Source organism: Nelumbo lutea, chromosome 8 (genome assembly GCF_056320005.1).
Source record: "Nelumbo lutea isolate HS-2025 chromosome 8, American lotus-T2T, whole genome shotgun sequence".
NCBI lineage: Eukaryota > Viridiplantae > Streptophyta > Magnoliopsida > Proteales > Nelumbonaceae > Nelumbo > Nelumbo lutea.
Window position 1 is genome coordinate 19,029,109 of NC_142691.1, and position 19,359 is coordinate 19,048,467.

At 39.8% G+C, this 19,359-nt stretch overlaps 2 protein-coding genes across 3 annotated transcripts; one reads left to right on the forward strand and one right to left on the reverse strand.

Moving 5' to 3' along the window:
* The first annotated feature begins 1,844 nt into the window (after positions 1-1,844).
* On the forward strand, positions 1,845-16,645 carry LOC148843145 (RAF-like serine/threonine-protein kinase 20). Of its 2 annotated transcripts, none has more exons than XM_088958188.1 (9): positions 1,845-5,417; positions 5,502-5,695; positions 5,774-5,845; positions 5,937-6,089; positions 6,189-6,352; positions 6,471-6,618; positions 15,738-15,860; positions 15,968-16,055; positions 16,148-16,645. In XM_088958188.1, the coding sequence occupies exons 1-9, from the start codon at positions 2,273-2,275 to the stop codon at positions 16,357-16,359; spliced, it is 4,299 nt and encodes a 1,432-aa protein (XP_088814314.1). In that variant the 5' UTR covers positions 1,845-2,272; the 3' UTR covers positions 16,360-16,645. The 2 variants fall into 2 exon arrangements, with proteins under 2 accessions (XP_088814314.1, XP_088814315.1); XM_088958189.1 differs by having other exon boundaries at positions 5,508-5,695.
* A 1,848-nt stretch (positions 16,646-18,493) lies between these two features.
* Positions 18,494-18,949, reverse strand: LOC148843146 (uncharacterized). Its single transcript, XM_088959377.1, has one exon. The coding sequence runs from the start codon at positions 18,947-18,949 to the stop codon at positions 18,494-18,496; it is 456 nt and encodes a 151-aa protein (XP_088815503.1).
* Between the last annotated feature and the right edge of the window lie 410 nt (positions 18,950-19,359).

Below are 19,359 nucleotides of genomic sequence, written 5' to 3' on the forward strand. Positions count from 1 at the left end.
GTATAAGAGATATTCCCCAAATGTGGGACTGAAATGTCTTGTGGGTACTGTGTGGTCAGATGGGTGGCAGATTCAAGTTCTTACCAAATGTCCAAACACTTTTTGGCTCATTTTTCTTTCACATAGCCGAAAGCAAGAAGGCAAAACGTTATCCAAATATAGCTCAATTGTTCGCTTTCAATACTATTAATTAGCTAGCCACGTAACGTAGAGATAAACTTAAATATGAAAGAAACAAACAAAAACCGAAATCAATTAATTCAGACAAATAAACCCTAACAAAAACAAAGCAAAAAATAACGCAAAAGACCTAGGGTTCCGTTCCATTCCAAAACTCCACTATATTGGTCCAAAACACACTAAAAAATAAAGCTCTAGAGCCCAACACGAACCAAACAAAAACTAAGCTCATCCGAGTCCAACAATCTTGCCAAAAGCCTGTCTCGTTTCACACCCACCCATGCACACGTGTCAACTCTCCATTAACCGTTTCACTTCACCTCTGTGCATGCGACATCTCACGTGCCTTCTTGACTCCTCCTTTCCCTCTTTGGATTCCTTGAAACCCAGGAATCTAATTCCAACTGAACTATTTCAATTCCAATTCGTGGGAATAAGGGTATGGAATTAAAATTGAAATGGGTTATTTGGAAATCTCCCTATATAGATCATATCAATATCAAATTTGATGCATTTAGGAATGGGGAGGGTTTTTGCTAGTTGCGAGTATAATTAGAGATTATTTCGAGAAAGTTGTAGACATCAAGGCTTATAAGTTTGGCATTGTTTCAATTCACATTGCAAAAACTTAGAAGCGTATAATTTGGCCTTGAATTTTAGAGATTATTTCATCTTGATCGAAGGTGATTCTAAATAGGACTGTTCATAGGAAAGGCCAACCCGACCAAATCAACCAACTTGGGCCAACCCAATTCAAGTCGGCCGAGTTTTCATCAACACCAATCGATTTTTGGGTTGTACAAATTCATAAACTGATGGTTCGGGTCAGTTTCGATTTTCTTGTGTGAAAACCAAAATCGACCAGAACCGAACCGACTTAGTTCCTACTTAACTAAAAACTGAAATATCTGAAAATATATATTCCAATATATTTGTATGTATATTTTTGTTTATATATATATATTTTTAAAATACATATTTCAATTTTAAATATATTTCCAGAAAACTAGGTGGCCATGGGGGCATGGATGAACTTAGAGTCAAAATCGACCCAACCCGGCTCAAACCGACCAGGTTGATATTGCTTAACACTGGGTCGGTTTCGATTTCCATCTCAAGTAACCCGTCCAAGTCGAGTCAATTGGAAAAACCTCAATAAACCGACCTAACCCAACCCATGAACAACCCTAATTCTAAAGTTATCATTTCCTATCTCAAGCAAAAGATTCCAGCTCTTTGGAAGATAAGAAGATAAGACACATCATCAATAACTGCATCAAGCGAAAGGATGGGTTTCAAAGAGGTTTGGCATATAAGTATATCTATGGGAGGCAAGCCAGGCGGCTGATTGGCTGGCACACGAAGCTTTATGTGCTCCTTCAGAGTACGTTAATCTTAGTTTAGCTTCTTTTCCTTCCCCTCTTTTTTCTATTTGTATTAATGATGTTTGGGGATGTGGTACGAGCCCCTTTTGGTTATAAAAAAAATGGGTTATTCCAATTTCAACTGTTGATTGGATGGAATTAGAATTTCATTTCCATTTTGGGTGGAATAATATTCTCTCGTTCTCTTGTAAATACCAAACAGACTATGGGAAAACATTCCCATTCCATTTTAAAGGATTTTAATTCTTATTCTAATTCCGACGGTAAACCAAACGGATACAGGGCGTAGAGAACTAGAGATTCCTCTGCTAGTCGCTAGTCGGTAAAAATTTAAGGAGAAAGCAGAAGCAAAAAAGTCAGAAACACAAACAGCATGAAAGAGAGGGAAATAACAAGTTTGAGTTTCGCTTCTGGTCGTAATCAACACTAAACTCTTGAAGAGGATCCCGCGCCTGTCAGTTGCCACCTAGCTCCCTAGCTCTAACCGAAATCTCCACTCCCCAGTGCACCGGCCCCATCTCTCTCTCTCTCTCTCTCTATATATATATATATCCATCTATCTTTCTCCTCTCTGTGAATGTTAATGGAAGCTGGGACTCTAGTCTTATCCAGCAATAGTATAGAACCTCCAAAAACCTAGGTTTCTTTCTCCATTAGGTCAAACTCTCTGCCATTAAATCATTTGTTACGTTTTCATTGGTGTGCTGATGGCAATTGATCAGAACTCTATACCGAAGGATCTCCGGCCATTGAACGTATCTCGGACGGTTGCCGAAAAGCCTCGCATTGCTGCTACTTTCGCGGCAGGGAGGAACGTCGAGGGATATTTGCCGAATTCGGTTCGTGACGTTGGTAGCCCTAGGTATAGACCACAGCCGTCGCCGCCTTATTATCCGGCGACGGTTTCCGAAACCGGATATGTAGGTTTAGGGTTTGGCTATCCGGCGAATCCAGGGATGGCTTTCTTTCCTCGCCCGCCTGTACCGGTTGGTAGCGGCAGTGCTGTCACGTGTGCATATGCTGAATTCTCCAATGTTGGGAGCCGGGTGGGAGGTAATGCGGCGGAGCAGGCGAGTGAGGAGGGCGGGGAGGAGTCGGTTTCGGGGAAGAAAGTTAAGTTCTTGTGCAGTTTTGGAGGCAAGATTTTGCCGAGACCCAGTGATGGGATGTTGAGATATGTCGGAGGCCAGACTAGAATCATTGCTGTGAGGAAAGATGCTAGTTTTCAAGAGCTGGTGCAGAAGATGACGGACACCTACGGTCAACCTGTGCACATCAAATATCAACTCCCTGATGAGGATCTTGATGCCCTTGTATCGGTTTTTTGTCCGGAGGATCTTGAGAACATGATGGAGGAGTATGAGAAGCTCGTTGAAAACTCTTCAGATGGATCCGCGAAGCTTCGGGTGTTTCTGTTCTCTGCCTCTGAACTCGACTCGTCTGGTCTTGTGCATTTTGGTGATTTGCAGGATGGCGGGCAGAGGTATGTGGATGCTGTGAATGGAATTCGCGACGGTGTTGGGGGCGGGATTACAAGAAAAGAGAGTACAGCTAGTGCAGCGTCCACACAGAATTCTGATAGTCTGATAAGTGGGGGTGATGCCGCCGATAGTTTCGGTCCCGGTCACGGGGATGGTGGTGGGCCATTCTCCCCGGGCGTGCTATCTCCTCGAGCTGTTATTACTTCTCAGGATGCCGCCACAAGATTGTTGTACAGCGGTCCAAATCCTGTTATTTATACAGATGCTTCCGCAGTCCCTTTGGGTCATCTTCCAGTCACGACGGTTCCTCTTCAGTCTTCTAGACCGGAGTTTGAGTTACAAAGACAGATGCCTTCTATGGGGCAGCAGCATCAGGTATTGGGGTATGATTTGCAGCAACCTTCTGGAATGGAAATTCAACCCTCTGCCTCTTATGTTCATGCTTACCTCGATCCTGACCAGGAAGCCTTCAACCGTGTGGATCATCCACAACTGCCTCCCCAAATTGGCTATACAAATCCTCAGATGTTGGGTATTGCAGGGTCAGCCAGCAGGCTTGCTGATCACCCACAACAGGTCCGGGATAATGCATCTGGTGTTCCTTCTCATCCGTTTATTCCTGCAATAAATATGACAATGGCTTCCTCATCTCCTTATGTTAATACAAAACAGAACGGAATGCAACAATTTGTGCAACCTCAGCAAACACGAGTGGAGCCTTATCCAGAAGAGAATTCAGCTAGGCATAAGGTATTTCAGGTTCCCGTTGATCAGAATTATAAAGCTTATCAGGCTCATCCACATCCTCCCCAGGCCTCAGTCCAATTGCAGGCGGGAGTTTATGGTTGGCATCAGGTACCGCCTACAGATCATGTGGTGTTCTCTGAAGGTTGGGTACCTCATCAACAGGGAAGCTTTCCTGACAATGTTTTGAGACCGGACATGTGCCAAACATCGTTGCCCCATGTACATTCGGACACTTTGATACAGCAGTGCAGGGATGGCTCTGCGAGTACTGTTTCTCACTCGAATGTGGTTTTTCACAGTCTCCACTCAGAGGACAATATGAGGCCTGGGCCAACAGACAGAGCAATAGAAACTGGAATATTGGGGGAGGGCATGGCTGAACACCAAGGAAATGGGATTCGGCCAAGAGTTGTGGGACATTTGGATCCTGAGGTGTCCGCACCTCCACAAGGAATACCTCGATTTGCTCAGAATCTAGAGAGTCAACATGATAATGGGAGGATTCTAGTCCAAAAACTGGGCAACCCTGACAATCTTAGGACGTTATTTCCCTCTGGTTTGATGGGATTCCCAGGTGATTTACAGTCTTGTGGTGTAATTCCTGGCAATATCCCTCAGTCCCGCCAAGAAGATCTTCTGCAGCAGCCTTCAGTGCCACTCCAACATCAAGTTAAACAAGAAACTTTGATGAACAAACCGGCTGGTACTAATGTTCCTCCTGTGAGAGTTGTGTCTTATGAAGCTTCACAACCCTTGGTTCATGAATCTGTCGCAGAATACTCTGGTAAGCTTCCTGGCCTTGTCCCAAAAGAAGACAAATCAGACTCTTGCATTTCATATGACCATCTCAGAACAATTGACACAAAAATGGAAGCAATTCATATAAGTCCACCTGAGGTTTCTGGCTACAAAGAGCAAAGTAGATTACCCTTTGATAGACCTAAAGTTGGAGGGAAGGAAATGTTTGTTACTAGTGACTTTACCAAAACTGGAATTGCTTCTGATGGGAATCATATTAAGCCAATTGAAAAGCTTCCGGTTTCCTCCTTGGAGGTTGTGTACACACATAATATTCAACCTGTAGGGCTGACTCAAGTAGCACCACATCCTACAGTGGGTCATTTGGGACCACAAACACATCTAAAGAATGGAAATCCACATGTGGCTTCTGATGAAATATGGCATGGTAAGCCTGCATTCTCAGGCATTGATTCATCCCATGCCACAGATAGGATCTCACCTGTTTGTGAATGGAAGGATGGAGCTTCATGGTTCCAGTCAGGGATGGTCCTTAATGATGCAGTATTTGGCCCTTCAAGTGGTAATGCCTCGTCTGCTTTTTCTCCACCCAGTGGGGTGGTTGGGGATAATTGGGATTGTGCTTCCTCCAACTCACTTTTCAGCAACCAGGATCCATGGAGTTTGCGACATGATTCACAATTCCCACCTCCAAGACCCGTCAAGGTGCTGACAAGCAAAGAAGCCTTAGTCAAAAGGGATGGTAGTGGACATTCAGGTACAAAAATGCAATTTGAGGAAGCAGTTCTTCACCAGCCATCAGGGAATCTGAACAAGGATTTGGACTCTGAACAACTTTGGTCGGCCAAAGTTGAGAAATCTTTTGGTATTTTTATAACATTATCTATCATATTCATGGTTTCTTTAGGCTGTATGCACATATTTATCATATTCCTCTTCATTGTTTAAGGTGCAGCCGATGAACATATCAAGCAGGAACTTCAGGCTGTTTCCGAAGGTGTTGGTGCTTTTGTTCTTCAGTCATCTATACCTTCTAATCCTGGCTTTTCTGCCCATGAGATTAATCAATCAACTTCTGAAGCCAACAGAGACAGAGAAGTTCAAGATAATGATGGCGAAGGGCAGAATAGATCCAAAATTGAGGTACTTAAGCTACCTCCTCTTCCTTGAATTGTTTAAAGTTTAAGATCAACTTACTTGTCTTATTGTATTGTAATTCAGGACATCAAGACCAAATTACCAGATAAGACATATCTTGGTTTTCCAATTTCAGATGGAATTGGTCGCTTGCAGGTTGAAGATTTGCTGCTTTGACTCTTAACCAGTTGGACTTCTTTGCTGCTTGACCAGCTTATTCATATCTGCCCCTTTTCCTTTCTGGCAGATAATCAAGAACAGTGACCTTGAAGAATTGAGAGAACTAGGTTCTGGCACCTTTGGTACTGTGTATCATGGAAAATGGAGAGGCTCTGATGTTGCCATCAAGAGAATCAATGATAGATGCTTTGCTGGCAAACCATCAGAGGAAGAACGCATGGTTTGTTTCTTGTCAATTAATGCTATTTATGAATTTGAGTAATCACCATTTTTATTGTTTTTCTGTCCTTATACTGTTGCTTCTGCATTTACTCCTCAGAGACATGATTTTTGGAATGAGGCAATCAAGCTTGCCGACTTGCACCATCCAAATGTGTTAGCTTTCTATGGTGTTGTGCTGGATGGCCCTGAGGGCTCTGTTGCAACAGTAACAGAATACATGGTTAATGGATCATTGAAAAATGCTTTGCAAAAGAGTGATAAGTGAGGCCTTATCTTTTTCCTACTTTTGGTTTTAATATATATAGTTATTACAATTCATGATGTACATGTTCTATTCTTCCATTAAATATCCCACGTTCATAATACAAATTCTTATCAGGACCCTTGACAAGCGTAAACGCCTCTTAATTGCAATGGATGTTGCCTTTGGGATGGAGTACCTGCATGCAAAGAATATTGTTCACTTTGACTTAAAGAGTGACAACCTACTTGTCAATCTTCGAGATCCTCATAGGCCAATTTGCAAGGTCAGGGGCTGTGTCTATGATTCATTTGCAACTAGTATTTTATATCGTATACATGTTTGAAAAATTTGTCCCACATTATAACTAGTTATCACATGATATGTTTTAACTTTTAACCAAACCAATTTTATTGAAAGCATGCATTATAAAGACAATTTCATGAGCCTTAACTATAACTCTTTATTGTAAAAAAGAAAAAAGTACATATTAGAGAAAAAGTGAATTACAACAATTAGAGGGTGATGATAAAGTAAGAATTGCACATTGTGTACTAGTAATAATTTAAAAGGCGCACCTAGGTGCATAGGCGAGGAGCATTTTAAGGTTTGCACCCGACCCAGTCCCAGTCACACCACTTTCAAAAGGAGCGTGGCTGGTTGCACCTTATGCCTTAGCCGAAGCATGCACCCTTTTTATTTTTTGTGCTTTTTGGTGTTTTTTGACTGGGACCCCTATTTGCTAATGTTGTTCATTCATTCATTCTAATAAAGGATATTTTTAAAAGATAATTCAAATTATAAATCATTTTTTTAGGGATTAAGAATTGAAGACCCTAACATGGACTTGTTTGGGCTTGGTACAAAGGCGACTTGTAGAATTAGGAATGAATGATGTAAAATCACATTAACTATTTGAAATAATGCAAATGAAAAAAGAAATAGAGAAATTAAAGTTCACTTTGAATACGTTTTATATGTTATGTTTATGTATTTGAATTTGAGCCAATAGGCTTTCTTTAAAGCATTTAGTTTAAAATTAAAGTTTATTTATTTTTTCATTAATAATACTATTATTTTCTTAATTTATTTTGAGTTTTTTACACTTTTTGCAATCTTTTTTTATTTTTTATTTTTTTTTTAAATTTTGTTCCTTGCTTCAAAAAGGCCTGTGCCTCGCCTTGCACCTTGCACCTCGGGTGCAAAATGGCCTTTGCACCCATGCTTAAAATACTAGGTACTAGTGTGTGAGGAGTTTCATGATGGGAAGATGGATGATTTGTTAAGAGGATGGAACAGTATTGCCAATGTGTCACTTAGAAGTCCATAGAAGATTATCAATTGGCAACCCCCCGAAGCTAGCAACTAAAAGTTAATTTTGATGTGCACTATTTAGGCAATTCTGTTGAGTCAGGTATGAATGTGTGGAAGGGATGGTAAGGGATGAAGAAGGCAGGATTTTAATGAGCTTTTTTTGGGGGTGTTGGTTTTAATCCAAGCTCTCATGCTGATGTCACAACAAAATTGGAGAAATTTACTTATAGAATTGCAAATGAAAAGCATGCATTTTGTTTTGTTTTGTTTTGTTTTTTTTTTTTTATCTGGCTCTGTGCTGTACTTCATGATCTTTTTGTGGATATACCATCCCCAATTCCTCTCCATGAAAATAACGTTTTTTTTTGAAGGCCCGTGCAAATAATGTTAGTGCCATCACGATTGCCTCTAATCTAGTCTTCCATAAGCGTACCAAACACATAAGAGGTAGATTGCCACTTCATCAGAGACCAATTTCTTGCTGGGCACATACCTCTTCCTTATATGTCCTCTAGTCTTCAGCTGGCTGACCTTTTCAGTGAGGCTATGACTCAAACTCGTCATCAATTCCTAGTTGACAAATTGATGCTTATCTTTGAACATCAATCTGAGGGGGGGGGGTAGAGATCATATATCATAAGCTTGGGAGTAGAGATCATATATCATAAGCTTGGGAGTATGGTTATATCTTGTATTATAAGCATTGTATCATATGTAATGTTTTTGCTCTCTTTTCTTTCTTTGTTACTTATGAAGGGCAGGTTTGTCCTTTCAACTTCTTGTAACATTTTAATATAAATTCAACTCTTTCTTGGGCATAGGTGACTAAGAACACACCCTTAAACCCTATTCTTGTCTCATTTGAATGGTCCTAACATTTACAACCTTCCACCAAAGCCCTAGCTCCCAATACACCTGAAAGTTCATTCCCCTGTTTTTTCACTCTTGTTCTCTTTCTTGGAGCCCAAGAAGATGACTTTCTATGCAAGGGACAAATCTATTCATATGAGAAAACCCCTAATTGGAATGGTCCCCACAAATAGTCAAGAAACTAATCTCACGCCTCCTACGAGATCACACTTGCGAGTCCAATGAGATTAGCAATCTCAAGATCTAGTGATTACAAGGCGTGTCCCAGCCTCACCTAGGCACACAAGTGAGGTGCATTTTAGGGTATGCACCTCACCTAGGTCCTAGGTGCAGCACTTTCAAAAGGTGCTCACCTGGTGTGCCTAGGCTTGCACCCTATGCTTCAATCCAGGCGCACATCTTTTGAAAATTTGTGTATTTTTCTATTTTTTTCATATTTGCTAATGTTGCTCATTCATTCACCCTAATAAAAGATATTTTTAAAAGGCCTTTAACATTTTATAGTGATTAGGAATTTTAGACCCTGATATCTACATGTTTGGGCTTGCCTCGAGGGGCTTGGTAGAAAAGGTGGCTTCTAGAATCAGGAATGCATAATGTTTAACATCACATTAGCTATTTGAAGTAATGCAATTGGGAAAATATTAAAGAGATTAAGAGTTTACATGCTTTGAATATGTTTCATATGTTATGCTTGATTTTATTTTGAATTTTCATTATGTTTTACATGTAATGTTTATGTATTTTAATTTGAGATAATAGGTTTTTTAAACATTTATTTTAAAATTTAAGTTTATATTTTAATTAATATTGTGTTTAATATCTTAATATTTTGTTTTTTTCGAAATTTTTAGCTTTTTTTATTGAAATTGCTTATTTTTTGAATTTTTGTTCCGTGCTTAAAAAAGGCACACACCTTGCCTTGTGCCTTAGGCACAAAATGGCCTTTGCACTTTTTTTGTGCCTTGCACTTTTAAAACACTGGCAAGATCAACTTGCGATACCAAGCTACCACAAGTCTGGAGCCACAAGATCCAGATGAGTCACGAATTGGATAACTCACGATGGGCTATGTTGTGATATCAATCCATTCTATGAGATCTAACTACTTGTGAGTCTGGATACTAGCGATATCCACTTGTCTCTGCTCGGGAAGTACATACACCCTTGGGAGTGGTCAATAGTGGGGCTACATGCTTGAGTTGTAACTAGAATCCAAGGTACCAACACAAAACTCCCAAACTTGAGCCAGTATTGGAAGGGGTTGCAAAAGTCCCGCTAGAGATCTAATAGTGTACTTGTATTGTTGACAAATGACACATTTGACAATGTAGTTTTGGATAGATTCCCACATTCCCATCAAAGTTCAATTTAGTGATACCACCAGCCAAATTCTCCCATTGAATTGTCACAAGTAATCTTCTTGATGATGAAGAATCAGTCACTGATTTCTAGTTTCTTAGTATATCATCGGTTGTGAACAAGCTGAATTTCTCTTTTGTTTTGACCTAGTGGTGACAAAATTTTCTCTCAACCCTTTAATTGTAGAGAGGATGGACCGAATGGCCCATAACCCATAGACCACAACTGTTTTTATTTCTTTATGTTTCTGTTCTATTTTTTTTGTTAATGGGCCTGTTAAACCTTTTTTTATTCTTGTTTAATTAGTTAGCTGCCCAATTAAAGGTCTAGTAATTTCAGAAAATTAGTAATTATTTCTTAGTGAAAAGATTAGGGAAGGAGGAGCTGTACGAACAACTCTTCTCCTCAACCCTCTCACAGCCGAACTCTTCTTCTTCTTCTTGCTGCTGATATCTACTTTGTATTTCACAACTTTTTAATCAGTCCTCTCACTCTTTTGGGACTGTTTTTCTTCTTGGTATCAGAGCAGGCCCCTTTTTCTTCCTTCTTTTTCTTTTTTTTTTCCCATACAGTGTATGGAGAGATGAATCGAATGAGTGATTGAAGAAGGTATTAAGGAAGATGTCTTGTTCATTGTTTTGTCAGTCTTTGGAGATTTTGCCCAAAAACCCTAATCAACTGGAGAGTTTTGATTGCGGGTCCCACAAGGAGCTTCACCTTGGCGCTCAGTGACTGAAGGGGGCCCCTTTCTTTACCTTGAAGATCGATCCAAGCCTTGTGAAGTTCTGTGAAGCCTACAGGGAGTGGCTGCAATTTTCTTATTTCTCCCGGGTTCTGGGTGAGGCGCAGCTGGCAGATAAGGTGTCATAAAGGCTGGTACTTGGTGTCTGTCTTTTCCTGTCTTCCTTATTTATCATTTGAAGTTGTTTTTGGAGTCCAGAGATAAGGTTTCATCTTTTGAGTACAAGTCTCTGCTACGTTACAAACCTCCTTAGTAGTCCATAGAAATAGACTACTACTAATTTTTGGGAGCATGGAGTTTAATCAAGACATCCCAACAATGTCTCTTATCCCTCTTTTTTTTTGAAAGATTGATCATCTTCACTAGCATATTATGACCATTCTAGATATTATTGCCATCAAGTTTAACCGTGGTGATTCATTTCCCAGGCTGATCACCCATGCAAAATGTCCATAGGAATAGTACGGCCACCATCGCTTGTTATCATTAGAAACTTCACTTGTCATAGACATGATAGTTTTCAAGGCGCCAAGGCGAGGCTAGGTGACAGGGGGGCGCCTTGTCGCCTAGTAGCCTAGGCGATGGATTTTTTTATGTAGGAAACATAGATCCTAGGGTAGTTCCCTAGGTACCTTAATCATATTTCCTTAATAATTATTCATAAGACAAGTATAGAGTTCATGTTAAGTATAGAAAATCAGCATATTAATGAGAACAAAAAGAAGAAGGAAAAGAAAAATAAAAAAAAATATAGGGGCTGAACCCTTATTTTTGTTATAGGAAAAGAAAAAAAGTAAAAGTAGTAGTAGTAGTAGAATATTGTAGTTTAATAGTGCTATTTTATAATTACGTACAAAACTGCTTGATGATTAGGCGAGACGAGCCTCAGAAGGGTGCCTTGTTGCCTTGACAACTATGCTAAATGATAGAGGCAAATTAGTACTCCTATCTCAATGCTTGACTACACATGGTCAGAACCACTTGCAAGAAACAATGGCTTATTGGGGATTGGGATGAAGGCCATAAAACTGTCATTTTTAGCAACTGCAGACTTGCCATAGGTCCAAAAAGCATCGACTGGAAACACACTACACTGCACACGGTCCAATGAGAACACTTCTAGTGTTGGGTGGTAAAGCTGGTCCCCTCCTACACATTAGGTGAAAATAAACTTTGATGGGTGCTCTGTTAATAACCTAGGTCCTTCTGGAGTTGGGTGTTTTTAGAGACGAGGAAGGAAGAGTGCTGAACCTATTCTCAGGCCCAATTGGGGTAGGAGATTCTCTAAGGGCAGAAGTGTTGGCTTTACTCCAAGGCCAAAGATTGGCTAAACATTGGGGACTGTGACAGTTAGAAGTGGAAGGAGACTTCAAGTTGGTAATAGGATGGATGCAAACAAGAAGCTTGGTACTTGGTCGTTCGGGCAACACTTAATGGAAATTATATGTTTAACAAGGGAGCTTAGGTGCAGTTCAGGTGGACTAGAAGAACATCAAATGGAATTGCAGATGTTTTAGCAAAACAAGGAGTAAATAGGAAGGCTTTGTTCTGGTCTGTTTTGTAAGAATCTTTCTTGAGGGTTTTTTTTTTTATCAGTAAAAATCTTTCATTAATAACAGAGAGATTAAGATACAATAGCTAAAGATTGCATAGGAAATTGCAATCTCCAGCAATCAGTTACAATTCTGCCCATTACAATGAAGATCTATTTGCCCCTTGTTTTGCTAGGGTATCCGCCATCCCATTTGCATCCCTTTTAACCCAACCAAACTGAGAGTTGAATTTCCTTGCAAGTGTGTCAATTTCTCTGAAAATAAACTTAAGCTTCCAAGGTGCTGATGTGATGTTTTTGGCCCAAGAGATGACCAATAGAGTCTCCTTCAATTTCTAAGTCTGTTGTTTCTATCTGCTCAGCCATCTTTAGACCTTGAAGTAGGGCTAGAGATTGAGCCTATATTGAGTCACCATAACCTATTGGTCCAGAGCAGAGTGCCACCACCACACCCAGATAATTTCTGAACACACCCCCTATTCCTGCCCTTCCAGGGTTGCCAAGAGAACTCCCATCGAAATTCAGTTTTAGTTTGTTCCATGCTGGTGGCTTCCATTCCATGCTTACAAGAACTTTGGGTACATCTGTTTGTGCTATTTCAGCCCAATTCCTTGGTATCTCATTTGTGGAGTAGTTTCTAAATATCTCCATGGTCTTCACCCAATCTTTCTTGAGGTTTCACCATCCTTCTTTGGGTGGTGACAATTGTACTTCGTATAGGAGCAGAAAAAGACTACCATTTCTATTTAAATATTCCGCCAAATCTATCCAAACCAGATTCTTTGATCTGGAATTAGGATTGGATCAAACTTTTAACAGCCTCAAATGAGTCAAACCCCAACAACCATACTCCTAAATAATAGAGGCAATGTTAGTACTCCTTTTTCAATGCTCAACTATACATGGTCAGAACCACTTCCAAGAAACAATGTCTTCTAAGGGTGAAGCCCATCAAAACATCATTGCTAGCAACTGCAGACTTGCCACAAGGTCCAAAAAGCATTGACTGGTCACACACTACACTGCACACAACCTAAGGAGAACACTCTAAGTCTGATGTTGGGTGGTAAAAAAGGGGCAGAAAAACAATACCATTCCTTAAATATTCCACAAAATCAGTCCAAACCGGATTCATTAGATCTGGAATTATGATTTGGTCAAACTTTTAACTTTTAAACAGCCTCAAATGAGTCAAACCCCAACAAACTTCTCAGTCAAACTGCCAAACTGAAAACCTTGAACCCAAGAAATTATACTTAAAAACATCTTGAAAAAATGTAACCTCGAACCCAAGAAACAAATATCTTTTGTCAAACTGTAAGATCCATTTGAATCCAAGTTTCTCCATCCATGCAGCTGCTGGCCTCGCCATGGTGCCATGACATTAGGAAGGCACTGTTTGACATATGTTTCTCAGTGGAAGGCTCTAATGCTAAATTGTTATAAAACCTTGGCATTCAATTGTGGGATAGGCAATTTTACCCATTCCCTTTTTCTTACATTCAAAGAAACATCACTAATGGTAATTATATTAATGCCCCCTGCTATTATGTTTCACACTCCTGCACTAAAAGTCAGTGTTGTCAAAGACTCAAAGCATTGGGCAGTCCTCGACTATAGATCAACCAACTAGTTACAGGAAAAGGCAGAAAAATGAGATAAGTCAGAGAAAATAGAGAAGAAATAACAATTAGGGGGTAAACCATTCAATCCCCCTTACTTTTTATTCAAAGAAATATCACTGTTAGTATATACTAAAAATCAGCATTCTCAATGTATCAACCAGTCCTTGATTAGATTAACTAACTAATTAATTGAGAAGTATCCCAATGCTTCACTAACTAGTTAGTCAATAATCATGTCAGAGGGACCAGTTGCTGATACTTGTGATGTGTCATTGTAAGGTAATTACAATGTTGCCCTTTGCTATTTCACATACCTCTAAAAGTCAAAGCATTGACTACATCAACTAGTTAGAGAAGGCAGAAGGAATGATGGAACAAGAGAGGAGAGCAATTCAGGGTTCAATGGTGGGATTAGACTATTTAACCTATTCCTAGGGGTGTTCATTTGTAGCCTGGCCTGGAAATTTCTGGGATTGGCCTGTGTTTTGTGTCGAGGTCCAGCCCAGACCATATGTATGTGTGCATGTGTGTGTGTTATTTTGTAATATATAAATATTATAATAGGATACTATAATAGGATATTATATAAAATATTGGAAATATTACAGGGAGGCACCCTGTACTTAAGGGGCTAGCAACACTTAAGGGCCTCAACTTTCACTTACAACAAACCTGTACTTAAGAGGCACCCTGTTATTTCAGAAATCAACACTCAAGTACAGCCGTTGGCATTCCGTTAGTTATCTGGAGCACACGATGTCATGTGTGTTTTGAAATGATCTGTACGTTAACCATGTTCATTTCTATCATTTTGCAATTTTATTCTCTCAAGTCTCAACTACTCAAGTTGTGAATGGGCATTTTGGTAAGTTTACCAGTCACCATTAACATCGTTTAATCGACTTGGACTTTGAGTGTTGATTTTTGAAACTACAAGGTACTCCATTGTCACAAGTGAAAGCTGAGGTCCTTAAGTGTCACTACCCCAAAGTACAGGGTACCTTTCTATAATTTTCTCTAAAATATATTGAGCACCCATTGTTTGATGACGAATGCACTAAATGGAATGGTGAAACAGGATTCATGTAGCAGACTCCATATAGTTGGGACAATGCTTAGATGATGATGATTTGAAGTCATAGGCCCAGAAACCCTGGCCCAGCCCATTTTATTTAAAGAAGCATCACCAATGGTATAATTAAAATGATGCCCCACCAAAAATCTGCATTATTAGCGCATCGACTAGCCATCAACTAGATCAACTAACTGGTTAATTGACAGCGAGACCGACTGCTTCATCAACTAATCAGTCAATACTCACAATGTGATTACTTAGGATGACTAAGCATTTTCTAGGTTGACTAGTCAATTCAACCCATAATATTGTTTTAAACTTGTGCATGGGTTTATCTATAATTATTTAAAATAGTTGTATATGCTTTTTATTTGGTCCATTCATGCTAGTTGCTTTAAGCATTTGATATTGTTCATGTTGATAGTTTATAAATGGAAATAAGGCATATAATAAAATAAGACGGTGAAGTTCTCTTAAGATTCTTTTCTATCAGTGGTGTATTGCTATGGAGTTGCCTCAAATAAAGGATTTCTTTTAATAATAGCATGCTAATATTGGATGAAATATTTTGAGCTACTTTATTTCTGATAGAAAAATATCTGGCACCATATAAGAGTTTTGGTTTACAAGGTTTTTAAATTAAATCTTCAAATCTAGTTCTCTTCACCACCAAAAAGATAATAAAAACTGCTCTCTTACGTAATGCTCCAATTTTGGACAAAGGACCTAGTAAATAGCATGATATTAAGCCAGATGATCTCAGCTCTTTTATTTCTGGACTCTATGAAACAAGTATCTGACCCCATGATGAGTTTGTTGTTGATTATAAAATGATTGAAATTATTACATCTTGTTCTGATGCCAGGTTGGTGATTTGGGTCTCTCAAAAGTGAAATGTCAGACCCTTATCTCAGGTGGTGTTCGGGGAACACTACCATGGATGGCACCGGAGCTTCTAAATGGCAGCAGCAATCTGGTCTCTGAGAAGGTATTTTCTGATGCTCCTATTTCTGAGTTGGCCATCAATAAGACACCTTTATGCTTAAGACATTGGACAGTATGTTTGTATTTTGATATTTATTGGTGTAACCATAGGTTGATGTGTTCTCCTTTGGCATTGTAATGTGGGAACTTCTTACTGGAGAAGAGCCATATGCAGATTTGCACTATGGAGCAATCATTGGTAATATTTAAAGTTTAAACTGCACCCACTGCTCCCCTCAATTGTAGTTAAAGATTTATTACTTCTAATTTTCATGCTTTGAACACAAATAGGCGGTATCGTGAGCAACACCTTGAGGCCTCCGGTGCCAGAAACTTGTGATCCAGAGTGGAGATCACTGATGGAGAGATGCTGGTCATCAGACCCATCAGAGAGACCAAGCTTCACAGAGATTGCAAATCAATTACGGTCTATGGCAGCAAATCTTCCTCCGAAAGGACAAGCCCAACAACTCTCTCCTACACAACCACAGACACAAAAATGATTTCCAGAAAGCAATCTCATTTCCTTTGTTCTTTTATGTCATTGTACTTTTCTTACAGTTGAAGAACTATCCACCTTGCACAAAGGTTACAGGTTAGGTGGACCGATTTTGAATAGATATTGTAGTTCTCAAATGTTTGCACCTACGGTTTATTTGATATCATATGTATAAAACAGTGTGTACATGACCTTGTTATTTTGTCCCTTTGCAGAAAATCTCACGCTTAGACACATGAAAAGTTCCGTCACAAATAGTGCAATACTTTGGACTAAATGTGCCTTTTAAATGCTTGTGTGACTATTTAGTATCAGTTGATCACTCAGTCTTGTTTACTTTTGCACACTCATGACACATTCTTAGCAGAGCAAAATCTTTAATGCCCTTCCAATGGTGTGACTCCTATAATGAAGGGTCCATGCAAGCCTTCAACTTCGAAGTATCGAGTTTTATTAAGGCTTCGTTTGTAAAGAGTGATAACAGACATGCTAACACAGCCTAGCAAAAGCACAACCCATGCAATCTGAAAGAATGATATAGTTCAGCTACCATGGAACGTTGTATTAAGGCTTAGTTTGGAAAGAGTACCAGTGCAAAACCTTGTATTCTGTATCACTAAACGAGTCTGGATCTCCTGCCCACAGAAAAACTCTGCCCATGTCTATCCACATAACATCGCATCTACACATGGTGAACATCTCATCCTCTAAAATGATATTATATAGGAAGAGATATTCTCAATTCACGGGTGTAGTGTGCTGTGAGTAGACGTGGGCAGAGTTTTTGAGGGTAGGTCATCGGAGTCTCACTAAACCTATATTTGCATTATACATATTTGTGTTTGTATTCTTTCCAAACTGAGCCTAATTTGAGGTTACTGGCACACAACAGTTTTAGTGATGTATTGACTATTGATCGTTGAAGTTGATATCCATGATTGTCTTTAAGGTCCATTTGGTTCACAGTTGGGATCGGAATGGTTTATTCCTTTCACCAAACTGGAATTGAAATCTCGGAATCAGAATTGGATGGGGAATGGATTCTCGTTCTAGGGGAGGGGGGAGGGAGTGGAATAGGGGAATGCTATTTCATCAGGAATGGGAATGAAATTCTAATTCCATCTATCCAAATGGTTGAAATTGGAACGACATTTTCAAATTTTTATTCCCACAAAGCAAACGGATCCTTAATTATCTCACCATTTTCAAATGTTTCTTGGTGTACTGCAGTAGTTCAAACTTATTATATGCTATCAAGATTTTGTGTATACCTTACAAGTCATAAACATTATAAGGTTTTGTTCGTCTTCCTCCTTCCGCTTTGATGGCGCAGGCGCCCAACACTCCTTTTCGCTGGACTGCTCTGCTATGCAGTTTGTTTCCCGACGAAACCTTGTCGGAGAACCTGGTCGTTGCTCCCCTTTCCTATAGAAGTTTTGGCAGAGATTGAACTGCGTTTAAGGCAGGCAATCCGGCGGTTTGATTTTGGATGGTACTGGATTCGCCATATCCTTTCTGACGACGTCTCAAAGTGCAGTTGCGGCAGAGGACTCGGACGAGTTCTTGGGGAAGAATACAATCGCATTGTTAAAGAAGAGAAGAAGATCACGAAAGAACTTCCAGTTGCAACCAGAGTGTCGTCCTTCCGACCTCGATCTCACTGTTTCAAGATCAAGATGTTGTCGGACCAAGCTTCTGTACCTGCTCGTAGTTTTTTTTGCGTCAATACAGAGGAGAGGAGGAAGACGATTGTCTGCCCTTTATTGATATTTTTCTTAAAAAGCTTTTCTATTTTAGTTATTATATATAAAAAAATTACTCTTTATTGATATTAAGGGCAAAAAGTTGCCCTTATCTGCAAGAAACCCTATAAAAAAAGCAGCAGTGGCACCTATATCAAGTAAAGAATAAAGAATGTGTGTTTCTGTACATACACGATAATCTGAATGAAGTAAATCAGAAAGCATCAACTAGAAGATAAAGAGTGGACCGCTGGTACTATTTCGTCAAATTCAGTTGTATGAAAAATGAAAGCAGTTCAAATATGCTGAATGAATTTATGGTACAAGGGGTGCTCCATTGATGACAAGCTTTCTGCTGCAATTGTCGCTCTTTAGAGATGAATATTTGCTCATCAATTAACTATCGAATGGAAATTGAGCTCCATTGCTGGTCTCGGCGTTGTTCGCAGACACCCCAGTTGGGTTGGCAAACCGCATCGAGAAGTCAAGGTGTTCATCTTCGTTTTCGAAGTTAAGAGCATAACTGTAGGAATCATACTGAAACAGGGTCCTCCGTTTTCTGTGCCCACCAAACCTTCGAATGAAGTTCTTCCACTTTGGTCCAGCCAGTAACTCTGTCATCTCCTTCACTGCCTTCACCGTCTTCATCCACCAGCTCTCTGTGTTCTCTCCTTGCTGCTGCCGCTGCAACAGATAACTACTTTCAGCTTTGTTGGACCGTCTCCGTCTAAAGCAGAGGCGGAAGCAGGTACACCCACCGGACCCAAAGTACTCATAATCTTCCATCTCTTGTTCTTCTTTCAATTCTGGAGCTATGCTGCCAAAATCTGGTTTCCCATGAGCTGTGGCCATCGTGAGGGAGGGAATTAAGAAGTTGTTTAGTTGTGGAGAGATGAAGAGAGAAGGGGAGGATGGAGGGAGATGGAATATGCCATCACCATCATCATATATAACAGGAGTAAAGAAAGAGAGAACTCCATTACAAGGAGGATACTGCGTTTATAAAATCTTGTGGGTCCGAGACATGAACACTATTAGGTCGGCATGGTTGATTAGAATTTCTGACGCGGTTTCTTTCATTTGAAGACTGGAAAGCCCAAGTAGCAAGGAGAATCATATCATGGTGGTTTCAACTTTTTTTTTTTTTCTATAATCCTCCTTCCTGGAAGCAAGTCTACTCTTTCCTGAGGGGAAAAATGTAATAGGAATTGGTCGTGTAGGGCTGACGCGGCTGTATTAGTATTACAAGTCAGAATCCTTAG